Here is a 26,964-nt window from a genome sequence, read left to right on the forward strand (position 1 = left end):
CAATTAAGTAATGTTGAAATAAATAGCACAGTTGTTTATAGCTTATCAAACATCAGATTTATTTAAATGCTAAAATTGCTTTTATTTATTATGATAAAATCATTGAATGACTTTATTGCCTGCAGCTCTTAAAACAGGTTAAGCATGCACAGCAATTACAGTGAAATGAACTGAGATTAAAATAAGTTTAAATTTACATATCATTATAAATATATTTTTTCACTCATAGTTCCACTTTGGTCACTGCTGGACCACAATGGTCTCCTCTGTCTTGGTGATGAGAGGCAATGTAATTTCAGCCGAACCGGACACGACTCAACCCACCAGGAACTGCCAGATTTTAGAATCAAACCTAACTGAAGACAGAGGCTATTTTTGAAGCTTCTTCTTTGAAATTTAAGACCGGTCTTAACAGCACTTTTGAAGGTCTCAGTCACCTTTCAGACTTGCTAGGATTTTTTGTGGATTTTTTTATCTAAAAAAAAAAAGAAGACTCTGGATTTTAGTTCAACTCTGGTCTAAACCACAACTGTAAAAATAATGTTGATTTCAGCTGCTAGAAAACAGAGAATTCCAAATAATAGCATTTACCTCTGCAATGCCCTTTGATTATTTTATCAAAATATTTCAGGAGGTTGATAACGTGATATGAAAGTGTGGTGGCTGAAAAAATGCAAACATAGGTATGAGGATGGGTGGCATCAGTCAAGAGGTAAATTTTAGGAGGGCTGTACCCGACTCAGAATTACGACAGTTGAAACGGATTTGGCTGTTCAATATGAGTATTTGACAATTTGTTTTATTTTCAAGTTTAAATTGAAACGGGCTAACTTAATACAGTAAACAAGATAATTGCACAAATGACACTTGATATTAAACAAAAGCCGGAGAGTGTATCGTATAAACTTGATGTGGGCTGTAAATTCACCACTTTTAAGTAGAAGGTCTGTCCTCTGTGCTGCTGCCTGCAAGTCCACAGCTCCTCTGTTTCAAAGAGTAACATGAAAGTCATGGAACTCGCTACGCAGCAAAATCTGGTGACCAAATGTGCCCAGAAGTGCACTGCTCAGAAAAAAACAACTGCTTTACTCGAAGCAGTCTTAGTCAACTGAGGGTCTCCAATTGATGAGTCGAATCTTTGACTTACAGGGGGCAGTCCTACACTTTACCATTTATAGTAATGTATCTGCATGGAGTGGTTTTTGCTAGCATTCCCCTCAGCACTCCCCTGATAATTATTTTCATCATTAATTCTTCATGTAATGACCATATGTGATATTGAGCCACAGATGGAGAAACACTCACAGTCATAAAATCTGTGTTACAAACCATTCAGGGTACAAATCAAAACGTCTCCATGCTGTTTCCAAAGTCAGCTCGTGTTGCCAAATATAAGTGTGTAAATCTAAAAGTCTCTCTTGATCTGTCTTCCTGTCAACTGTTCTGTAAAAATGTAATAAAACTCTAGCTGTGCAGAAACTGTAATACTCAGATGGCGGAACCCAAACTTTACCTGTTTTTTTCCACATTTAGCTTGCACTGCTGCGTTCTGTGCCTCTGTCCTCCACCTGACATGCAAGTCTATCAGTAACCTGCACCAAGGGTTAGAGTATGTGTTCGGGATTCTAAGAGCCCTGTAATACATTGTATCAGGCTCCCAAGGTGAAAGGGAGAGACAGGGGCCCGAGATTAATTCGAGCCACAGTATAATGAGGCTGCTCTCAGACTTCCCTGGTGAATAAAGACAAATGGCTTTTGTTTGTGCCAGCTTCGCTATCTTGCATTGATAACTCCAATAATTCCATTTCATGTCCAAGGCTCATCTGCCACAGCCAGAGAAAACAGGAAAAAAGTGGAATAAACTGTAATTGAGGGAGGCTTTTATGAAGTGACAGTGGTATTTTCATACTCTAGTGGAAGTAATCCCAGGGGGGTGGGTGAAAGCAGGGAGGGCGGAAGATGGTGGATCTGAGATGACAATGCTGTCCTCTCTCTGGAGAAAAGTCTTTCATTGAGCACAACACACATCTTGCTCCCAATCAATTTGCGCTGGGCTGAATGGACATTTGCATGCATTAGTCTTGTGTAGGAGCTGTCAAATCAAATATTTTACTAGTCAGGGTCATCACTGCAATGATAATTAAAGTCCCAATCAATAATCGGTGTAATTGCTCCATTGCCCTAAGTCATATCATGCCTGAGTCTACATGCTCTACAAGGTCAAAGCCATCTCATGTAGGCAAGACCAATCATGTCTACACTTGACCCCAAACCTGTAAAGTGCAATTGCAGCCCAGCATGACAGTTTAAATGAAGTACTGCAACTCAGGATACATTCACAGTCAATCTATGAGGGCCTTTAAAAACCTATTTTGTTATTGGCCTCTCATTAGTGGAGAGAAGAGCCTTGATTTCTGCCATTAGAACAGTTTTGGTCATTTGACATTCCTTGAAGTTTAAGTACTTATTTGTCAGTCATTTGTACACACACACAGGCCCCGAATTTTTGACAGGTAAGCAGTATTATTTTGTTAGATCATTTCTAAAAACATTGTTGTTTCTGTTTACCTATAACTCACCAGAACATCTAGGAACTTACCTTCCCTCTCATGAGTCCTGAAAATACTGAAAAACAGTTCCATACACTTGAAGGACAAGCGTGTGAAATGAAAAACCCATCCTCCATTCGAGGGCTGCACGAAGCTCACATAATAACAGCCGGTTCACAAGTGAAAGAATCTATCTCTCATTTTTAATCTCCATCTCATTTAGTTTACTTTCTCTCTCTTTCCACCTCTTAGCGCTTTGAGAATTCAGCTTAACGCAGATGTTATCAAACATGATGAGGTCCCTGGGTGTTGTAGTTCAAAGGAATGTTGTATTTTATATTCTTTGTCTTTTCGTTGTTGTTAAAAGATAAATCCAGTGTGGGTTATTGGGTTATAGTTTTAGCCATTGTTTCTATCAGTTATCACACTGCACCCTCCAAAGTACAGTATATGAGGAGCTAGGCTGAGCTAGGCCAAACAGCTAATTACTACACATACTTGCATATAATGCAAACTGGGGCAGTAGTAACTATTACAGGAGCAGAGGAGGAAGTGTTGTAGCATAAAAAGCAACAAAGTCTGCGTAACATTGTACAAATATTGAAGAAGGCCTTATAAGGTGGGTGGGAATGATGTTGGATGGGTCAAACAAATACACTTTCACCAAGGAGACCAGTGTTCATGCCCAGAAGTCAACCTTGACTTTTGTATGCTTGTATGTGTAGCATGCTACACTAGAGACATATGTGACATTTGTGATGTGTTTTGGTCACGTCAAATAGTCTGAGTAGAGGAAGAGCAGGAAGACCGGGGACAGTGCTGGTAGTTTGTTAACCTCTTTGTACTTTAACTGTGAATTGGTACTTTCACTCATCAGGCAAGCAGTTCAATTTGCAGTAATCATCATCTTCTTTGCACCCTTCAGTACACAGAAATATCATCACCCAGAAAACAAATGTGTTGATGTACAAAAATACATTTATTTGAAACAATTTCAAAATGACAGTTTCTTTACCGTAGAAATATCGAAATAAAGATGAAACAGAACATTACTGATGATGCATGCATTGTAGATTTTTGTGCACTGAAGAACATTACAATGCTTATGCCTTCTGTAATATCAAGAAAGCAAGATTCTCTTTCATTTCTCAGTTATGGATTCCCCTGGATCTGGTTCTTACAGTATAATGTGGCATTTAAGATTATCATATGAGACAGCAATTTCCAGTGATCAAAGTGGTGTTTGAATGAGCAATGAGATTTCCCAAAGAGTATAAGGTTCTTTTCTGGTGACAGTTCCAACATGTCTGTGCAGACAAAGACCCTTTTAAAGTCGACGTTTTCAAAAATATGCACACGCATGTAGGCAATGGAAATGGCATTTTGGCCCAGCTATCCAGACGAGTTGGCAATCTTTGAACATTGTACTAAAAATGTTACCAGCGTCAAAATTTCTGGCTCTTAGGCTTTTGGTTTTCAGAATTGACACTCCAATAGCGGATTCAAGTTCTTACGAATTTCGATAATATCGTGACCATTTTTGGAATTGGTGACTCAGCCAAATGTGTTGTGGTTGCTCGTAGTGATGGTAGCGGACATAAAAAAAGAACAGAACAAGTAGACGTCCTCGTAAAAGCTTGTAATTTTTCTTTAATCACTTTCAAATTTCTACCCATTTGTGATAATTATCTACACTGACCATTTATGCAAGTAACAATGAACAAAAAAACACAAATTTGGCTGAAAGTCACCAGTTCTGATGGTCACATTTTAAATCAAAAACACAGGCAGCATCTGTGGCTTCAAGCTTTTAAACCTTCTGACTGCCACTGGACTGAGGATCTAATCGAAAATTCTTGTTATATTCAGCAGAAGTGGAATTCATGTTTGCATTACAACTATATCACTGTGCTCTGAACTATGTATGTTAGCAAGCTAACAACACACCCTGCAGGATAAATTGAAGTGTTAGGACATAGATTTTGTTTTTCGTTCATTTTAACCCAAGTCTCATAAATATTGGCCTTGTGTTCTTGTTTTTGGCAAGGGAGGATATCTGCTGACGGTCAACTGTTGTTCAGTGTGAGGTCATCTGTGAGTGTCAGAGAAATCCCCCTTATTGGTATTACAGCTCAGTACACAAGCAGAGAAACGGAAGTAAGGGCCAGCTCAAGAGGGCAAAAGATCGAAACAAAGATAAAGTTTAATTTTCCATTGAGCTGTCTTGCAGAAATGTTTGTAACTGCTTGTGTTTTAATGCTTATTTCTTTCTCGGTAGTGTTGTTAATGTGCTAAGTGGCTAACCAGCGTCTTGAATCCTTCCTGTTGGTCTTTCGGTTTCCTCGTTTGAATGACGAATAAATTATTTCCTCTTATGCAAACACACAATGTACGCGCTAGTTGGCCGTTGGCTGTGGTCTTTGTGTTGTGTTCAGTGTAACTTTGTGGCTGAGATACAGATGACGTAATGCGGCGCAATAGCTGGCCTTTTTTGCTGCTAGTTCTTTGAAGTCAGTTTGGTGCAACTGGTCCGTTAGATACAAAACTCTGAGTCCATGTCATGATATTTGATGTTCTATTCATAACCTTAGAAGTAGTTGTTGTAAGCATTTAGTGACTTGTATGCTCTCAATTTCTGGTGGGTTTCCAGGCTTCGTTTCACTATCAAATACGTGTGTATATATATGGCTACTGAAAATTGGGCCTCTTGCCATATCGGGTCTTTCATCCACTTACTAAAAGCACACGAATCTTGAAGTTGGTCACCATTTGTCAAAATCAGTTTGTTTAGGTAGCATTGATAATCTTTGATGTTTTACACTCTTGCAATGCTTGACAGGCTATTGCACTCCGCCATACCGCCGTTGCCGTATACTGAGTGCGCACACTGACGTACGTCATAACTGTTACGAACTGTAAAAGGGTCTCTAAAGCACAACATTGTTAGTAGCTACTCTTTATGTTGTTTACAGACTTTTATGGAGTACCAAGTTCTTTCACACCAACAGCTGCTACAAAGCATTATGGCCTGGCTATGAACAAGTGTATTCATCATACATTCTTTACAATCTCAAAGGGTCCAAGACAAAAAAATAAATAAATGAAAGAAATATAACAAAAAAAGTACAGTTTTAGTTGCTCTTAGCACAAACTTTTTGATAGTTCTTTTCAGTTTTTCCTAATCCTGTTTGCTAATAAGAATCAGAACAACTATGGCATTGTGACACCATCAAAGCCCCCACCCGAAGTAAATCCAGCCAAGCAAACAACCCTTTGCTTATGACATGTGTTGAATACAACAAAGCTACGAAGCAATCTTTGTTCAGTGTGTTTTCTGTCTGCAGTAACAAGTCTTGGCTTGGCTGTTTGGTCTGAGATGAGAACGCTCTGTTCGAGGTAATGCATACGTGATGTGACAGCCTGTATCTTTGTACAGTGTTCCCTTGCCCCTCTCACTTTTCCTGCAAGTGCTGTTTATTTGAGCTGAGCATTGTGGGAACGCTCTGCATGGGGCATCCTCTGCTCAGCTGTCCAGCTTTCTGTGATTATCGTCAGGACGCCTTCAGGAGTCAACCAGAAGCCACTCAGTTCGCTTTTGTAGGCCTACATAACACAGTGCTGGTAGAGAGTTGCATGCTGGGAGGATGCTACGCTGTCATTTCAAACTAAACGCAAAGCAGTGAGTCAGGTGTTGGGTTGTAAAATGAGCCTAATGGCACCAGGGAGAGTGGATTAATCACATCAACCCAGCTCAGTTGCACTGTACCTACGCTGTACACTGTGAGAAGTTTAAATCGATGCAACTGTTTCAGTTGTCATATTTAGAGACGATATTTTTCAAATGAAAGGAAATGTAAACTTTTTTAGCTGTCAAATTCAAAACTCTACTCAGGATGCATGTAGCAGACACACCAAACCCTGAGCAAACAACCATATGTGAAACACTGCAGTTCATTTCAAGTTACTGTTATACCCATTTATGCACAAAATAATGAAAAAATCCATTGAATTTGAAGATTTTTATAGAACATAGTTGATTTTATATCCTCTAAAATATCTATACTCTCGCTTAGAGTTGGGTTTCAATAGCATTAGGTATAGTTTTAAACATGCAAGTAGCCTGCATTCATTAATAACTAAAATAGTTCAGACCGTAACTCCCTTTTAGGCAGAAATGCTGCAGATTTGAGAGGAACTCTTATTAATGTTGTAGCGACCTAAAAATAAGATGTGAAGTATAAGATATGAAATGTTTAATAAATGTATCTGATGCAGTGATATAATGGTTGTAACCGACTTACTTTGCACATCTTACATTTTATACAAGCTACTTTGTTCAAAGACCAGAGCTCCCCAGTTATGATTATTAAGTTAAAAAGCATAAATATTAATAAGGTATGCAAGTTCAACTGGGCGTCTAAAGGCCAAACACAGTGAGAGCAGTAATTGATGCCCATCATTTGGTGCTCCTATGGCAGCCCGGTCGATAGAATAAAATGTGTATACAATTGTTCCGGTTAGTTTTGGTGTCACATTGCAGTGATGCAGGACCACTGAAGAGCTATACATCACATACCTACACCCTGTTATTACCTGCAAGAGCTGAGTTTCACTATTTGATGTTGATTGTACACACGTTGTCGGCTATCCTCTCATATCCTCTGTCTTTCATCCTCTCGGTAATAAATTGTAGTTTTCTCCATCTGGGCTAACCAGCTTCGTATTGCTCAGCAATTAAGAAGCAAGACAAAGGAACTTAACTTGAGTCCTTAGGAGCTACAGTGCTTCCTCACGGACAAACTGAAACCCCACTGTACATTTACTACCATTTGACAACTTTACAGCTAGTTTCCTCTATGCTCTGATTGCCAACACGTGTTTTCTTTGAGCTCATCCATTGTCAGGTCTTAAATCTGCCTTGTCAGTTTTCTGGTTTCCCCTTTTGAAAGATGAATGCAGACTATTGCAACCTGCTGGTATGGAGAGTTGCTGGTTGGCTGTTGGCTGCAGTCTTTACAGTCTGTCAAGTGCAACTCATTGGCCGAAAAAGAGGCGACATGAGGCAACGCAATAGATGTCTTGCAACACTATTAGTTCTTTGATGTCTGTTTGGTTTGTCAGAGCCTTAAAAAGTGTTTTGTTAATCAAGATCTAAATCCAGTTATTGAAACCCGACCCTCTGCCTACTGTTATTTTAGAGGATGTAACCCATAATATTGCATTTAATATGTTGGAACAAATGTCATCACAGTTCTCCTGAAGTGTCAAAACTTGAATTTGATCACTGGTTGCCACAGTGGGATACAACTCACAATAACTGATAACTGATTCAGCTTTTGTTCCGAGGCCAAATCTGAACTATCAGAGCCTCTAACTTGGAAGCAGAATGTAATGCAGAGATGCCAATGGCAAATAATGCTTGGCTCAGTAGTTTAAAAACTGTCATCTGTCATCATAAAAATGTCTGAATATCTATTGTAGCCTATATGTTTAATGAAAATATAAACATATCTAACATGATCATGTTCATGTTGATCCTTTCATTTTATTTCCAGGGAAATGGTGAAGAGTTAAATCTAGGTAAACCCTTTCTACTAGGTACATATCGCCTAACGGCAACTGAAGAAAATGAGAGCACAACAGAAGTCTGGGCTAAATTGATTGGACTCTTTTGATGAATGATTAGAAAATAACTATTTACAACACTTGCTTATCTACAACACAGAAATCGTGTCCTCAATAAGAACATGCACAAGTCAAGGACCTTAGCAAAACAAAGTTGATTTCTTTAAGTAATGTTTGACTTTTTAAACACACGTTCAAAAACAGACCCTTGTAAGGTCTGTCGTCGCCATGGTACTCAAGACTACGAGCATGTAGAAATTAATAATATATACATTTAACAGAACGAATGATAATATTGTACATTTCAATAATATTCCCTGTTTGATTGAAGACTCAGACATTATAGTCTATATATAGGCAGAAATGATTTTCAAAGCAAACTCCTTAGGAAATTTACATAACTCTTCATAGGTTCTGACGAAAGATATTTCACTCTGCAAATGTCGTTATGTAGCTTATACATCCACAAAACTGAATAAGTTTTGCCAGTAATTACAGTGATCTCATTGAGTAAATTGACATTTGCTGCATGGATGTTGTTGAACGAGGCGTCCGTGCAAGTCTGTATAAATGAGGTCCCTTAGAAAACTATTAACATCAGTTGTGTTGAGAATTACAAAACAGAAAAAGAGAACCCCGACACTGTAATACTTCCCTCTGTACATAAACTGTTGCTCTCCGGCTTTACACACTAGTACAGTTTGGAATCTCCCTTGTGCTCTCGCAGGCATTTCCAACTCCCCCTGAGCAGAAAGAGATGAAACAAAAGAAGAAAAACAAGCAGAGAACAAAGTCAGTTAGTACTCTGTCGGCACTTTAATGCCTATAAAACAAATAACTTCTTTGACATTAACACCTCATGTTAATTACTGAAATGCTGTTTTATCAAAGGCTCTTAAGCTGTTTAATAGCGTGGAGGTTAGAAAGTGAGCCATTATGAAAATTTGTCTTTTTTTAATTTGATACCTTTAGTAGAATGAATGAGCAAATTAAGAATGAATAGTTGACATTTCAGTTTTGAAATGTAGTATTTTTCTGAGACAAGAGAGAGGCTGTGAATTGCAGCTCAACTGATTAAATTAATGGACAGAATCAATGCATAAATTAAAAGGTAACACCACTGATTTTACACATGTAATGTCATCGGGGTTATTCAGACTTGGGTTTGGAAACCAGAAATTTATTAGAAACCCTGCCTGTTAATTAGGGGGTTTTGAATTTGAAGTCTGATGAAAGATGGTATTGAGTTGCATCATGGGAAATGTCCAGTGACTTTGGAGCTGGATGCATATTAGGGACTAAACATAAGGGTTTCTTTCCTTTTGTGCACTGATTATGACCATTCATTTTGAAAGCTGCCTCCCTTCACTTCACCGAAGTACAATACTAAATCACTGGAGTAACCCTATAGTGATGTTATATTGATGCAATCTATTGTTCTTATAACTCAGAAAAAAATGTGACCTTCAACGAGGAAAAGTGCCATGCAACAGTCTTACGTGTTGGAATTCCAAGTCGGAAACTCAGGCAAGATCCATCAAGCCTGATTTCGCATAAATGACAGCAGCATGATGGCTGTGGGGGTTTATACTGTTTCTTTCTCTACCTGTTTACACAATTTAAAGGTGTGTGGTATTTTATTGAGCAAACAGAAAGTTTTCTTATTTTATAAACATTTTCGTGTCACTAATGCACGGCGTTATGTGATTTAAGTCCCCCGTGGATTAGGGTTTGGTATTGTTTGGCTTTTTCTGATACTGGTTCAGAAATGATACTTTTAAAATGGGGCCTATGCCTGAGCAGTGCCTGAACCGATACTTAAAAAAAAGAAGCATGAAACGACAGTCAACAACATTTAAGAATGTGTCTTTTTTTAATCTTTTTTTTTTTAATTATTATTATTATTATTTCAAAGTGAATTTTAAATGTAAAATAGAACAATATATTAACTCTTTACAGTAGTTTAGTTTAAAACATGCTTAAATATATACAGTGGATGAATACAAAACAGTTTTAACAAATTCAACTAATAAATAGAAACTAACCCAACTACAGTAATTTAAGTATTACTATAAGTGCTAAGGATCAATAATGGCAAAATACATTGTGAGTAGGGATCTCCCTAACTCAGGAGAGACTCAGCAGCCATAATTCCCCATTATTTGTTAAGCAGCAGCTGAGATTGTCACTACAGTAGGCGATTCATTCATTCAGTAATTATTTTTTTCATTTTTAAATTATTTTCTTGATTAACCAATTAATAATTTGGTCTATAAAATCTTAGCAAAAGAAAAAAATGCAAATCACAATCGCCTAATTCCCAAGTGGATGTCTTTAAACTTCCTGTTCTGTGTGACCAACACTCCAAACACAAAAATAGTCTGCATGCTATTACATAAGATAAAATAAAGCAGCAAATTCTTCAATTTTTGAAGCTCGAAAACCCCATAGGGTACCTTTAATTTTGGAGGAAGATAAAAATATACTATTGTTGCTTTGTGAGAACAAATGAGTTAATGCGATTACATAATTGTTTCTATTGTATTGTTTGTTTTTCCAGTGTATTTTTACATTTGTATAATTACTGTATTTTTATCTTCTTAATATAGCACTCTAGTCAGCATTCATAATTATATTTTCACATTCAGTATGTACCACAACCGCCTGTACCACCATCAGGCTCTGTGGATGATTATGGACTGTATGCTAAAAACACAATGGGCATAGAGCTGGAAAAAAATATTCAGCTAGAAATAAAGCAGAATACTGATTGCCTTTGAGCTCGAGGGTGTCCACTACTATGTAAGACTTTCAGTACTCTACATTTATTCAGAATTTTAACACCTGTCAGATTCAGCTTTTTAAGAGTCTAATAAAAATCGAAGAACTGCCAGATGACCTCTGCTGCTTTCTGCTGGTAAAGCTGCAAAACAGACTCTGTGCATCATACGAGGTCAGAGTAAGCATGCATTATTTGAGCAGATTTCGTTTTTGTTACTTCATGCTGGATTGAAATATTCTTTTTAAGTAAGTCATATTGTGACCAGTCAAAGTGATGAAGGCCGCTGCCTTTGTGCTCCTGCCGGCCTTTGGAATCCTGAGGCTGCATGCTTAAACATGTTGGTTTTATTAATTATTCATTGTTCTCAGTACTGCAAACCTTGCTGGAATCTATTCTTTACAATGTTAAAACCCCATCCAGGACTGGCGCTACTCTGGGGCTCCCGCTGCTATCCTTTTCTCTGAATAATTAAAAATGCTATAAGGAGATTAAGGCGCTTGTTCTCTGGTTAAAAATAAGTCAAATTCGATAGCTTAAGTATGCCTGACGGTGAATCTGCATGTTTAGTCTGTGTATTACCATGTTGACTCCTACTAAAGAAATCACAGAAACAAATCCTGTCTCAGATCAGGACATCAAAACTGCTTTTAAACAATGTTTTTACAATTAACAGCAATGTCAGGAATATTGTGCTCTTATGCCGCCTTGCCGTTCTGTATGTAAGAATTGAATGGCGGACCGGAGTTTTCCTGCCTTTAACTCATCACGGGAGGTATAACGGCGCCAAAATTATAATTATAACTAGTACATTCTTTCTGCATCAAAATAGACAAGCCTTAACTGGGCCTTAAGGCATACCGCTGCCTGCTGATATGAGTGCTGTATTTTCATTTTTATAAGCACATATTCCTATCATTAATAAAGTTATACTAGCTCCTGCACAGCTGACAACCCCATCCTCTAAATGCTTTAAAATAAAATGCCTTGTATCAGCAACTGATGGCATTCTGTCCACAGAGACACAGTCAGATAGCTTTTGTTTTGAAAGGGAAGCAAGGAAGTTGTGGTAAAAGAAACATCTTTGTATTTGCTCATCTCTGTGAGAGAGACTTTAAACTCCAGTGTAAAGTAGTAGGAGTCAACAAACGCGAATGTCACACATAGAAAACGGCGAGCCACTGTTTCTCTAGATGTGCTGCACCTGACATGCAGCTCAGACGTCCCTGACAAGCGCTGCTCAGGCGGGAAGTGTGCACGCTCTCATTTGATAACATGAGCTGCCGAAACAAAAAACAACACAATCGGTGCTGCTGACGTTCTCATTACGTGCACTGTGTGAAACAGTGCGACGCGTCGCCGCACGTTATGTGAATCGATATATTCACCAATCGATTACGTTGATTACGTCGATTGTGTCAACGCGTCACCCCAGCCCTAATGTAGATTTTTAAGTGATTGAAGTTTCAATCATCACTAAAGTGTATATTATGCGAGACAGTAAAAACTAATTGAGTGATGAAAGTTATCATATTGATATGTCATAATTCAGGTCAGCTTATGCATTAACATGCAAGAGATCATTCCACCTTAAAAGTTGCCTGTAGCTGCCAACAGTAGCCCTTTGGCAGTATAGTGAATTCATAGCGAGCTAACTGCATTTGAAGTGCGATCTGCTGCTGTGTAATAATTGGGGCTCATTTATTATCCTTTTATGTATAAAAATAGATACATCTTTTAAAACATTGTGTTGTTGTCCCTGCCCTCATACTCCCATGCGTCCTCTACGATAGCATAAATACAGCCAATAGATGGCACCACAGGGCAGAGGCAAAAGTGTCAATGATAAGAAATGAAGCAACAGTGGAGGAGGTTGTAATAATGTACCTTTTAACAGAGACGGTATAGGTGGTGGTGGTCTGGGACGCCATTAAATATATCACGACTTGGACTGAGAATTCTTTTCACTGTGTTATTGATTTGTTACGTTCAGCTGTTTTTTTTTAAATGTCTTTGTCATCTCCTATCGTCGTATCACCCTTAAACTGTGAAGTTTTCAGAAAATGTGCACAAATACAGACGAAATTAACGCAGAGTACAGACAGAAGGCTCCATCCCACTCCATATACATATCTAATGCTAAGCATAAAAGAGCCTTGATACAACCCATAATCACAGAGATGCTTTTTTTATATGGGACTATTATCTATTTATTGTATATTATCTATCCTCTATTGTTTGGCAAAATATGGTAGGTAATTTGCGGTGGAATTTTTACTTGGTAATTGACGTGCATCTAAAATTCACACAGGATTAAGATCATAGACAATCTTTGCAATTCTTTCAAGTTACAAAAGATCTCCAGGTGATACAATTCCAGTGGGAATAGGTCGATTGACAGTTCTTCACCTACTTTTGACCCTGGCATCCAGTTCCTTCTCCATGAGTTCTTTGGATGTGGAGAACTCACTCAGAGTGATTTTAGGCGTGCTGTCACCTGGGCCCACCGAGCCAATCATCTCCTGCTCTTTCTCCTGGTTCACCTCAGCGTATATGTTGATCCAAGGTATTTTTCTAGAAGTTTCCAAAAGACGAGATTGACAAATGAGCCTCACAACAACATTAGAAAACCATCTCGTGGCAACGTTTTTCAGGAAAAAAAAAAAAATCACTCTTTCCTAGAAGAAAGCAAAATGTTTTTGTCCCAACTCATTATTTTCACAACTCTAACCAAAGTAGTTCTACTTGCTTTCTAAACTTTGAGATGATAAACTTTTCTTAAAGACCCACAATTCTCTACGACCTCAGAGAAAATATTGCTATGGGCATTCCAACTTTAAAAGTTATCTCGGCTATAATTATAACTCAGTAACTAATCTATAGGCAAATTACAGTAACACTGGTATCTTTTCCCATCTGCATTTGTAACACCTAATAAACATCTTTATCTAGTCACTATTCAATTTATTTCCAATTACTATTCATTTTGGTTATTAATTGCTCTGTTTTGTCAACTGTGAGATTTCTTGAAAAATGCATCCTCTTTAGACTAATGGGAAAAATTTCATATCCATAATTAATGACAGCTTTTCCATTTCCCTCTGAGTTTTCAAGAGAATAATTTTGAGTATGAATAATTTATTCAGCAAATAACAGCCGAGGCACAGCAACTGCATATTAAACCATTTAATGGTCGTTTTCTCTGCATTTTATCCCTGATTGGTACATGGGCCTCTTGCATTGAAATCCCACTAGACAGCCTCTAGGGGGGATTGTCAAATCAAATTCGCAAACACGACTGATTGATTGGTCCAGACTGTGCTCATCTGTTACCATCAATAATGGATAATATGGTAATAGATATATACTAGGGACCTATATGATCATATGTGCAGCAGCTGGAAGCAATCACAAACATGTTTACCTCTTGAATTTGTAGATGAGGAACACTGCGAGGCCCAGAAACACCACTGATAAGAGCATCAGCATAGCTGAGCTGCTGTGTCTGGGGTTGGAGTCCACCAAAGGTGCTGTGGGAGGAAGGATTATGTTACTGTTACATTGTTAATGTTGTTATCTACCTTTTTGTTTATTTGTTTTTAACTTATAACTCAACCTGCCCGCACTTTCTATTTGCAGAAATGGAGTGTTAATCAATGTAGAAAACAAGTCCTCCAAATCATACAACTGCATAAATTGTGTACCTCTGAATACAACCCACAGGAATGCTTCCTAAATTTGCACACCTACTGGCGGACGACAGAATAGCTCATATGACCATTAATGGTGGCAGTTTTAAACACGTGGGTTATGTTTGAAATCTGTTGCAATTGCACCAAAAGTATATGGATAGGTTTAGGCAACAAAGCTCCTTGGTTAGGCTCAGAAAAACATTGTGCTTTGGCTTAAAACAATGTTTCAAACAAAGTTTCTTTCTTTTACAACACAAAATAATCCTACTGCCTGCCACCCACTTCAGTCACATAAACCGGGTTTTGGAATGTTATAAAGAGTATAAAAACAACTGACAGCAAAAAGGCAACACTGTCACTGCAAATGAAGTGAGAGAAAATCCTGGCAGAAAATTGGCCACTGTGTAAATTTGTAAGTTAGAATTATTTTACCACTGAATGAGCTCTCAGTGCCTATCATTTATTTTTTATGTGACAACTGTTCATTCTACGGCTCTTAAACTTAAAACTTAATACAGCATATACAAACATACTGAAAAATTACATTTAGTTTCCTTTTTTTAACAATGAAGGATATGTGGAAATCACATCAGTTTTTGGTGAAATTTAAGTGAAATTACTTTTCATTGGCTGAATATTATCGGCGCTAAAAACCAAGACTAACACAGTCATTCCCAACTGGTTGAGTCATGGGGACCAGATTTCTCCTTAGTCATTAGTTCAAGGTCCACAGTTTAATGTACCACATAATAAATTTTATTTCACAAAATGTGAAAAACATCATGCTGACTTAAAACACAAAGAATGCAGTCCATTCAAAATGAACCCTCTTTTGGACTGTGACACACCAATTAGGAACCACTAGACGCATTTTCTCGAGTGTTTTTTAGCTGTATTATACCAGCAGTGTGAAACTGACTATACCTGCTGTGCTCTCATCATTCTTTTAGTGTATGGATGATATGCATTGTAAGATTTAAAGTGTTAATATTACCTGAAGCAAGCAGGCAGGAGCCAGCTCCTATAGACTTCACATGTGACTCAGTCGTCCTTGTGTTTCCTGAGGCTCCAGTAATGATATGTCGGTGCAATCTACTGCAGTTATGGGAATACTATAAGCTACCAAGGGCTGCAATACCAAGGGCTATAATGTTTTTTTAATCATCATTGCAAAATGAAAGGGGAACACCACCTAAATGAATAATTCCAATATGTTATTTCTGGAAAAGGAAAGTTAAATCAATATTTGTAAACAAGAGCTGATCTCTGTCAAAGCCAAAATCCAGAGAATTAAGTCTCATGCTTGTAATGTCATCGGGAATGAAGTCTGGAGCTTCTCTACAGACAGTGAGAGATTCTGTGAGTCCACAGAATGTTTGTTTTCTATTTTATACCCAAATGAGCTTTATTTTATTAATATGTTCCCAGTTTTAAAACAGAAAACATATACTGAACATTCCCCTCATGGATGTATTAAAGAAAGCTGGATACAGCCATGGAGGCCCCATTCACTCCTATGAAAGCTGGCTCATTGGCACATGAAGCAAAAAAAAAAAAAAAGTTTTTTTCCGGGTATAAAATACCCTGTTTTACGGGCCCACGAGGCCTGCGCACTAGAGACATATGGCAGCTGAGTGCAGCTAAATGAACCAGAGCGGGTAACTTCCGCCAGCAGAGTGACTGACTTCTGGTTAACCGCATTGCGAGCTTGAATGGCGTTCTACTAAATGAAATCTTGTGGCTCTTGTAGATTTTACAAATGTTATCAAACTGGATGGCTTAAGTCTAGATATTGAAATAAGTTGTTTTGCAGGGGTTTTCACACTCACAAAAAAATATACACTGATTTACAGACGTCTCTTTACTGATGTAAGTCAACGGGGAAAAGTCTCGGTCAGTGTGCATCATGTGACCAACCCTGATGATGTAATTCCAATTTTAGCCACTATGTAAAATCTGCATCAGAGCCTAGCGCACTTCCTGGGGGCTTGATTCCCCTGAGTTCTTTCAGTGTCGTCCATAACATCTTTCCTTTTTCATTGTCTGTGGAGCAGCATCAGACTTTTAACCCTATGAAATCACAAATTTTATTTTTAGCTCTCTGGTTTTGGGATTTGGGAGAGATTTATTTAAGTTAACTTATTGTTTTGGACTGTTTTAGGAATAAGGTATAACAATAGGAATAACATGTAAGATTGTTTAAAATGGGTGTAGTTCCCTTTTAACTTGTGTGATAAAGTCATTGCCTAATACTGTGGTTTTGCACTTTGAATATTGTAACAATGTATTAAATTTGTATGTGTCTGTGGGCGCTGTTTTGTCAAATATGCATCATGTGGTTAACTCTGACCAGTCAGACAGAGCCCTCACTGTTGCAAAGTCTATAAACACTATATCTCAAATATCTATATAGGTAGGTATATGTTTATACACTTACATACTGTAAGTGCTTAGGCAGCTTAGCAGAAGAATGGGCACGATGTTAAAAACTTTACTTTGTCATCGTTCTCTATCAACATACAAATTGAAATCTTTCCCATTTCCCAGAATGCACATTCACATTAACAACTCAGTTTCTGACATGATATAAAACTCATTCACCAGTAAATGCAATACACTGCAAATTATTAGTACTCTCTCTCTTTCTCTCTCTCGCTCTCTCTATATATATATATATATACACACACACTACAATGATAATGCAATATGAAATGATGCTCTTATTTTTAATATTTCAAATGTCTTAAGTTGTGGTAGCGTGAAATTGCTGTTTCTATTGCTGGGTAGAGAAGATGACAGCAGCTAGTATTTCTTCCATTTCAGGTGCTGAATTGGTTAAATGCACTTACATTTACCTCAAACAAGAACCCAAGCAAACAAGCACTTACTATGATTAATATCACACAACACAGTTTTGCATGTAAGGCGTCCATGTACAATTCCTATCATTATTTTAAAGAGTGCATTAACATCTATCATTGCTGGGAAATCACATTTTCCAACATTTCCTTGCTACGCCCAAGCCCTACAGCTCAGAGACAGTAGCGCGTATGCTGCTGACCTTTCTCAAGCAGCTTGAAGGCTTTTTAGACCTTTTCTTGGGAGGTGAAATATAAAGAGGGATCCAGCTGGGTACACCCCCAATGTCATTAGAGTGCAGCACAGCACAAAACGTCACAGAGCAGCACATGCCAGGCTGTTAATGCCTAGCACTTTGAGCTACAGACATCTCATGGCTGTGTGCCTCCAGAGACTGTGTGCCTAATGAAACCAGCCAAGCAATGAATACAATGTAAGTGTATCTGTCCAGTGGTTGGACACAGAAGTTGTTATGGACTACCAATACCAATAAAAAAAGTAGAGTTCTTCGGGCCAGCCATGTTATTTACAATCAATGTGCCTCCATGAATCCAGCATTGATTTGATACTTATAACAGCCATTTTTTTTTTTTTGGCAGGGGTGCATTTTTAAGGTCACAGATGTTAACCAACCTGCACATTTTCAACAGTTAAGAGCTGAACGGCTATGTCGACTCTCTAAGCAATTCCGAATTCAGTTTCTGCCCTTAAATTGTACAGTATTCGTTCTCAAGGACTAAATAATCAACATAATTATACTCAGTGTAACACTCATTTTGTGGTTGGATGGCGATACAAGAAATAGAACAGATGTTCAGCTTTTGATGGCAGGCATAAAAGATCGTCTCGAGGAGCTCCACTTAAAATCAAACCCCTCCCATACTCCCCTGTGTTCTTTTGCCTGGAAAAGAGGCAGACTGACAGGAATTTTAATTGGCGGACCAAAGAAATGTTCTTGTTGTCAAAACACGGTTATTACCATTCTAGTTTTTGGCACTTCAAAATGAAAAAATAGAAAATTATAGGGTATAATTAAATTAACCGTGAAAGTTATGGTTGATAACTTAATGGCAGTATTGAAAGCAGTGAGAGCAGATGTTTCTTACCCAGTGTTAACTGTGTGTTGTACACAATCACCCTGACACCAGGCTTGAGCTCGAACTCCACCAAATTTTGGTTCAGCGCACTTACAATTATATCGGATACCTGTTAGACACATACATGTTTTTTACAGTCAAAGAGCAGCAATTTTCTAAATACAGAGCAAATCTTTATTCTCCTATTCTATCTCTGAAAGGATTTCAACAATTCGTGATGCACAATTCAAGTCATAGTCAATCATACCTGCTCTAGCTCCTCCTCGCTCTTTTTCTTGACCTCTGTTTGGTTTTTGTGAGGTAACAGGAAGAGCTCAGCAGCTGTTGGCACTCCTGGGAACACAGCGACTAAGAGCTGCTCCTCCGGGAAGTCAGACACCTGTGACAAGCCAGAACAATGCACTGTGAAAATGATTATTACAAATAGCTTCATCAATTAAAGACACACAACTTTGTTCTGTGCCAATGAAAAAAAAAAAAAAAAAACATTAATTCTGTCAGCCGATTCAGGTGGAGTAGATTATTTTGTGAGTGTAATGTATGTACTGCATTTGAACCATGTGCATAAGGAAGCACAGAGCTCAGCTCAGCAGGGGGTGATGATAATAACTTCCTTTTCTAGAGAAGTGTAGACTCGGTTTCATTGCCATAATCAAAAGGGTACGATGGATATATGTTGCAGTGGGAAGAGTATGCAGCGCGAGCGTGGCAGCGGAGTTGAGCTGACTGTCTGAACTAGCTCTCAGGTTTCGCTTCGTTTGGTGTATGGTTGCTGTAGTCTCTCCCCGCTCCAGCAAAACAGTTTGGTTTATATACAGTATATGCATTGAAGTAGGGCTAGACAATTTTATTCATATATGCAAGTTAATATTTAATGTATATAAAGCAAGTAGAGGGTACCTGTAATTTCAGGATTATAAACATACTGTTCCAGGAAAAGTTACATTTTAATCTTAGGAGAGTACTTAATTATGTACTCAGACTCTCAGTCCAGATATGATTGCCTAAGTGGTTGTATATACTCAGCATTTAAGATGGAAGAACAGGAAGTAGCAGACTTTACTTCACCTTGTTCATGAAGTTTTTGATGTCTTAATGCTATTCTTGGGTCACTATGTGGAAGTTGTGCATAGGCAAACTTGGCAAAGTATTTCACTGCTGGACTAATGGGATTTTCATAAAACTGAGCTGTCTATGCAGCAGAGAGATAACTATAACTACCAGAATGTAATGCACCACACCAGACCAATAAACGCTTCAGCTAACGGGTGACATAATGAAAGACTGGCCGTTTTTCCGCAGTAAAACAATATGGCAGCTGGCTAGTAACACATTATCTTGAATTACAATTGAACAGTAAAGTAAAACATGTTTCTTAAATTTGATCAACACTGCTTAGTGTTACTGTTTGATCTCAGTTTTGTTGGCCTTTGTTTTTACAATACAGGAAACAGTATGACAAACACTTCCTGTTCTCAAATTCTTGTATTACAGCCAAACAGGGCACTAAAATGTGTTTCTGGAGACATTTTGGGTGAGAAATAGGCAATGCAGTAATAGAATCTTGGTTTATATTTGATCAACACTGCTTAGTTTTGCTGTTTGATCTCAGTTTTTTTGTTTTGACAACACAGGAAGCAGTATGACAAACACTTTCTGTTCCCAAATCCTCCAATTCAAACCCAACAGGGAACTAAAATGTGTTTCTGGAGACATTTTAGGTGAGAAAAAGACAATATAGTAACAGAATCCTGGTTCACGTTTGATCAGCTCTGCTTAGTTTTTAAGTTTTATCAGAGTTTGGTTTGAGTTTGACAGAGCCGGCGGTGGGTCTGTCTGCTTCTATACTCTCTGCATCCATATTGGCGAAAATAAGAAAATGCAGACGGAAAATCTGAAGTTCAAGCAAAAGAACTAGATTCAGGGAAAATTTGAGCTGAAAAATTAGCAGGAAGATCTGAGCCCTGCTAAGATGAAACAAAGTTTACCACAGTTCATTCACACATACCGCCCACGTTGCTGTGGTACAAATTTGGTTGAAAATGGGCAGTGTATCACTATGACAACTGTAAGTGAGGAATTCACTTTTTTGTTGAATTTTAATGTTAATGCTTAAAACATACAATAATATAATAACCAAATATAAAACCCAAAAAATCATAAATAGAATTTGAACTATTGCTGCTTTCGCTTATTATTTGCGTTTTATGCTTTCAAGCTGAAATCATAGTGAGGGGAAACTGATACAGCAGTCTTCATGCTCAGCATGCTTCTGAGGTTTTTTTTCCTAACCAGTCAGTTCAAAATTTGAAAAATGCACTTAATAGACGGTATCAAACACAAGGTCACATGCCAGTATTTTGTAGTAGCAGAAACATTGTCGAGGAATGCCACTCAGATCAGCACATTATACAATGATGTGAGGTTAATACAGTTTCTGTAATACAGTAGAACTTTCTAATTCAACTGTGTTGTCTTAGATAGACTCAGCATTAACAGGGCAATAGTGTTTTAACAATTCATCATCAACACAGGCATTTAGTAGAGAAACTGAACTAACTACTGTTTTTCCTCACAACTAATGCTGCTCAGTTCTGCTCTATAGAAACAAGAGAAGAAGAGAGATGAAGAAAAGGACAGAAAGGGTAAAACATAAAAACATACACATAACAACAGAGTGAGAAAAACAAAGACACAGTGTTGAATGCATAATGACCTTTATGTCTAGTTCACAGCTGTAAGCGCCCACTTTTTCCAAATCTAATTTCCTCTACCTCCAAGTTCATCTTGTGTAATTTTGAAAAATGTTCAGCGCTAATGTTTTTCAACAAAATATTCCTCTAAAACCAAAATACTTACAAACCATCTACCTCCAATATGTTTTACAGTGTATTATAAATGTCACCCGTCTTTTGCATTGCTATCCCTAGGCAGAATATCCGCATGTGAACAAGAACGTAGCCTTCAAAAGTGTGGGGAGAGCCCATGTAAAGTAGGAAGATCTGGGGGTCCTCCTTCAAGACATTTTGAGCGTCAAACACTTCATTTCCTGCATTCTGGCCAATTTTTAACAGTTTATGGAGAAGATGTCATTATTAATGTAAAGGAAAACACAAAATTCAGGTGGCAGATAAAAAAATAATGCATATATTAATACGTATTGATAGCTCATTTTTGTTCAGAACTTTCTGCACAGTCAAAAACACATTCCACACCTGTGTTCTCCAAGAAATCGGGAATAAAGTCATAATATTTTAAGGAAAAATATACTAGCTCTATAGTTGCTTGTAAATTACCGTATTGTTCTGCTAAAATGGAAGTATGCCTGTCAGAACATCTAACAGGCATTTCCATTTAGGACTCAGGATGAGATTCTGTGTGCCCTGCTCTCACCAAAAGTGAAGAAGACTTACAATTCCTGGTCTTTAGTGAGTAAGCCAGCTAAGGACTGCTATTTCTGTCCTATCACTAAATAATCAACATGTTTAATTTGATACTGGTACCATAAGATATGATCACAGAAGGCAAATCACCTGCAAAACGACAGCCTCTTGTACTCTAGCCTTGAGCTCTCTCCTCTAATGAAACGCACTGCGCTGTTTCTGATTCATCCACAATGCACTCCAGCAATCATAACGCTGCATGTTAAACAGGCGGCAGCAAATCAAACAAACACCAGTAGAAAATGTTTCTCATCTCGTGGGAAAATGAGGGAACCCTCAGCAGATCCAATGGAAATTATCGGCTATTTGATCTAAATACATATGCAATTAATAACAAATTAGTGGTAGGAACAAATCCCCACTGTCCCTACTATGAATTATGCCCGTGCATACGAATATATAACTTGTAGAACATGAAGAGCATCTCCAGCTGTGGTCAGTAATTCAGTTTTTTGCGTTAGTGGTTCCAATAGTCAGTTAGTGTTGGAGCAGCAGACTTGAGAATTGAAACAAATACTGGATGAATTGCCGTGAAATCTTCCTCAAGGGATAAAGCTTAACAACTTTGGTGATCCCCTGACTTTTCAACTTTTGGGTTCATGGCAGTATCCCTGTAACTGCTAAATGCCCATCAGCTAGCCATGTAATTTAGCATTTATCAGTAAAAAGCAATAATTACCATGCCCACACCAGAAAGCTTTAGCAACACATTTAACAGTGTTTAATGAACAAGTACATTTGTTTATCCAAATTTTGTGATTCTAAGTTTTCCCTTTTGGGTTAAAGCTTGACAATACACTCAAACATTTCTCACAGAGCAGCAACAAATAGAAACATTGCAATGACTCTATGTCAGTGTCTAAAAACAAACAAAAGAGAACAATTTGGTGAAAGTTTCCTGGCTTAATCTCAATTTCCAAAGATGCCGAAAGCTTATTTTTCTTTAGGTTAAAAAAAGGTGAAGCCAAACAAATGTATCTGTTTTTGTTTCCAGAGAAGCATTCTTTAAGCCCTGAGCTCTTAACCAGTTTATACAAGCAAGGGGGCCGTGCCTGGGTGGTGATCACTCTTCATTTTAGAGCCTGTGATGTTTTTATGTTTTCTCAGTGGCCTGGGTGGACAGTGGAGTGGGTATAGCCAAAGCACATCAATTATCAAGCACAGAAATCACTATTTGAGTACCAAAGTAGTGGACAAATGATAGCCGTGGGCATGACTTGCAATGAGAGAGGGGGCGGCGAAGGGGGAGATAAAGTGAATAGGATGACAGAGGAGGCAATAGCCCCTGAAAAAAAATCAATATAGTTTGACCATGATTGTTCTCATTGCTATCAGTCATTAGTTTAAAAAGCTGGCTGGCTGGTGTGGAGTGCTTCCTTTTGATGCTCTGTATTACTGTTGGATACAAAAATCAGATTGAGATGGGAAGCAGGAAGAGAGGTGAGACACTCAGCGAAGACGAGTTTACCCGCTGCAGGGAAGAGTGGCTCAATGTCGTTCAATACGAAGATTTCACAGTGCAATATTTTTGCAAGCTTACCTGAAGAAATACTATTTGAAAAAGATAAGCTCTAGTGGGACTCCACTCAGAAATAAACCACATGCATGCAAAGTGTAAGATAGTGCGTATCCACAGATACAGTACACATTTTGCATGGGCAGGTCAGTTTTGCTTTTACATGTTCTGGTTTAAACTTAATATGGATAAACCCCTTGAGATGTGCCAGATGCAGTTCTATGGGATACTTAGGCAACACTTCATCCGGATAATCAAGTATTCATGCCCAACTTACAGTCAAAACACCTTCAGCCATGCCAGCAGCTCTGCGGGAAGCTCTCTGAGGTTGTACTTAGGCGCAGTGCATCCTAGTTCCCAAAGGAAAATGGCATTGTACATTTCTGCAAACCACATAATGTTTCTAAAGTGACATAACATGTATATGAGCTGACTTAGACATTGGGAGGTGGAGGTGATGGTGGACAATGTGACACCTAGGTGAGACGACTGCCAAGGTGCAGACCACTAATCAGGACCAACAAACAACAAAATGGTAGTTTTATAATAATCCAGTCTTCTGCTACTTTGCCACCAAAAGCGGTTGTTTTTTAAGAGACATTGCTGTGTTCTTACCTGGGATTGTTCCACTCGAACTGGGTATTTTAAGCTAAAACATGACCTTTTCCTAACCATTACCATTTGATCTTTGTGCCTAAACCTAACCACACTTTCAACCACAGCGCTTTTGAAACATAAAGAAATGTGAAGTTTCAATGTATAAACTACATAATAACAAAAAAATGGAATGCATTCTTGGTTTGCAGAAACGCACAATGCCAGCATTTATTCTGGGTATTGGTTTGCTAAGTGAGTGCTATGAGGAAAATGCCAGTGTTTGTATGCCAGCATGCTCATAAAATCAGATTTTAGCAGGTTTTACATGGTCGTCATCTTAGTTTAGCATGCTAGCATGCTGACATTTGCATATCCGTGCTATACACAGAGTACAGCTGAGACTGGTGGGAAAGTCATTAGTTTTGCAAGTACATATTGATGGTTGATATTGGATAAATAAATTGTTGCCCTAATAATGAAACTAGATAAAGGTTATGGGATTATCAAAGCTAAAACAACCCATACCTAGGGAAATTCTGGAACAAACTGATTTAAAATGCATCCAAATGCTGCCGGTGATGCCAACAGAAAAATCAGGAAATCAGGAAATCCTTATGATTCACTGTGTGGGGCCCAAAATGTCATGGCTATCTATCCTGTAGTTGTTGTTGACCAAATGTCCATCAAAGGGAATTATATTGCCATTCCAGTCATACTGCCAGCATGAAATGACCAAAATTATTAGCATTCATGGGAACCATGAATATATGCATCAAATTGGATTTGTGCCAATCAACCATGGCTGTATATTAACATATTCAATTTCCCAACTGGGAACCTAATCTTGTTGGAGCTACTACATTTGAGACATGACAGCAAGTCAATAGGATTTTAGGCCCTAGGCTGTTTTCACACAGGCATTTTTTAGGTTGGCCCAATCAAATTTTGGGCCCGAGCGTGGTGCGTCTGGGTCAGTGTGAACACAACAGTCGCACTCTGGTGCGGACCAAAACAGCCGAGACCTCCCCAAGGAGGTGGTCAACCTCGATCCGCGCAACTATCACTATAAGTTTGAGCTAAAAACGCTCCCGTAGGTGCGACCTCTTGCTCACGAGGTAGAGTGTGCGCCCCATGTGCCTGTGGCTTCTGCAGTGGTCTGGGTTCAAGTCCGGCCTGTGGCCCTGTGCTGCGTGTCATTCCCCCTTCTCTCTCCACCCTTTCCTGTCTCTCACGCTGTAAAAAAAGGCTCCCGTAGTTAAGACAATGGACACTGCCTACCTGGTCGTTCGTTGGTATCTGCGTCTGATGAGGAGGTTGCATTTCAGGAGGATTAATCTACGTCTCCTCCTGAATTGTCTTAAAATGCACATTTGGCGTCTCCAGTGCATCAACACAATATTGTCAAGTCGCAGTTGGGCTTCACAATCAAACTGTATCGTTTGTCAAGAGTGGTACGTACAAATGATAACAAATGCAACGTGTAGTTGTTGTGGCTCCATTGTGTACATTTATTTCTCTTTACTTCTCAGCACTTCTTTTTCCGACTCGGGAGTCATGGAAACATGACGCTCCGCGCTTCTTTTTCCATCTGGGAGTCATGGAAGCATGACGCTCTGACAGTGGTGCGGCCTTTGGACCCGAGTAAAAACAAAGGTGTGTGAAAGCGAGCTGTTGTAGCTGAAAATTTAAATAATAATTTTCGCATCTGGTGCGCACCAAGGGCTACATATGTGAAAGCTACCTTAAATATCAAGTCATGGGAGTACATCCAAATGCTGAGTTATTTTACTCCAAAACCCACATCAACCTTATGTTGGCATGAAAAAAAGTTAGAGGATAACCGAAGCCCGTAAAAACACCAAGTTTGAGAGAGAGAGACTGAGTAGGTAACAGATATTTTAAAAAAGTAACCACTGTAACATCTAAACTGACCTTTCTGCTGTTTTCTACTGTTTATTAACCTGTTTTCTGACCCATTTGTTATGAACTTGACATCCCAGTGCGAAAAAACAAAACAAGAAAAACAAGAAAACTCGCTCCTGGCAATGGGAAAAGAGTCTCTTGCCTACTTTTAACAGTTTTTTCCATGTTTAAAAAAAACCTGCATACACATGCTAAATAAGGTTGCAAAGGGATATAGGTTTAATCCTCTGGCCATCACTGCCCGTACCAAATTTGATGAAAATTCATCAAATAACAGATATTTTTCATTCTGGACCTAAATGGTGGGCCAACTCACCGATGACATTTTTATTTTTTAAGTCATACTGCGAGATTACAATTTGTAATCTGATAGGTTGCTCCCACCCTGCATGCTAAACAGTATAACACTACCCCTGACGTCCAAGCACTTAAATCAATTCTACTTCAAGCCCAACACAAACCAAACATAAGTGTGAAATCTTAATAGAATTGAAATCTAGATTGTGCTTAAACTAATGTTCTAGTCATTTAAAATAAAGTTAATTATTTAGAATCAAATTGTAAAACGGAGTGAAAACTGTGCATGTGCAGTCTGGAAACATGGCCTGCAATGTAACAACAGTGGTAAAGGATATAAGAAAAGGACTAAATAGCAATGCACAATTTGAAGGAGCAGACAGGACTGCATTTCACTTGAGTTGTATCTTACATAATTTAATGTGAGAAATATTTTGATTGATTGATTGATGACTTCTTTATACTATGCATCAGTTGGATGAGAAGTATTTTGTTGCCTTTGGGGAAGCAACACAGAGATGGTAGTTTAACAGCTTGCATCAACATTTGTGGAAAACTATGGTGGGGTATGAACATTGTAAACTGTG

General features: G+C 38.3%; 1 protein-coding gene across 1 annotated transcript in view; it reads right to left on the reverse strand.

Moving 5' to 3' along the window:
- Window positions 1-3,509: 3,509 nt before the first annotated feature.
- The window catches only part of sorcs3a (sortilin related VPS10 domain containing receptor 3a), a 319,849-nt gene continuing 296,394 nt past the window's right edge, over window positions 3,510-26,964 (reverse strand). Inside the window, exons 23-27 of the mRNA XM_042484973.2 lie at window positions 18,849-18,980; window positions 18,611-18,710; window positions 14,378-14,483; window positions 13,367-13,527; window positions 3,510-8,917 (exon numbers count right to left, since the gene is read on the reverse strand). Coding sequence (XP_042340907.1) covers window positions 8,859-8,917; window positions 13,367-13,527; window positions 14,378-14,483; window positions 18,611-18,710; window positions 18,849-18,980 — 558 coding nt within the window. The 3' untranslated portion in view covers window positions 3,510-8,858. The remainder of the gene's footprint in view (window positions 8,918-13,366; window positions 13,528-14,377; window positions 14,484-18,610; window positions 18,711-18,848; window positions 18,981-26,964) is intronic.

This window comes from Plectropomus leopardus, chromosome 3, assembly GCF_026936395.1.
Source record: "Plectropomus leopardus strain MGB_pleo_1.0 chromosome 3, ASM2693639v1, whole genome shotgun sequence".
NCBI classification, from domain to species: domain Eukaryota; kingdom Metazoa; phylum Chordata; class Actinopteri; order Perciformes; family Serranidae; genus Plectropomus; species Plectropomus leopardus.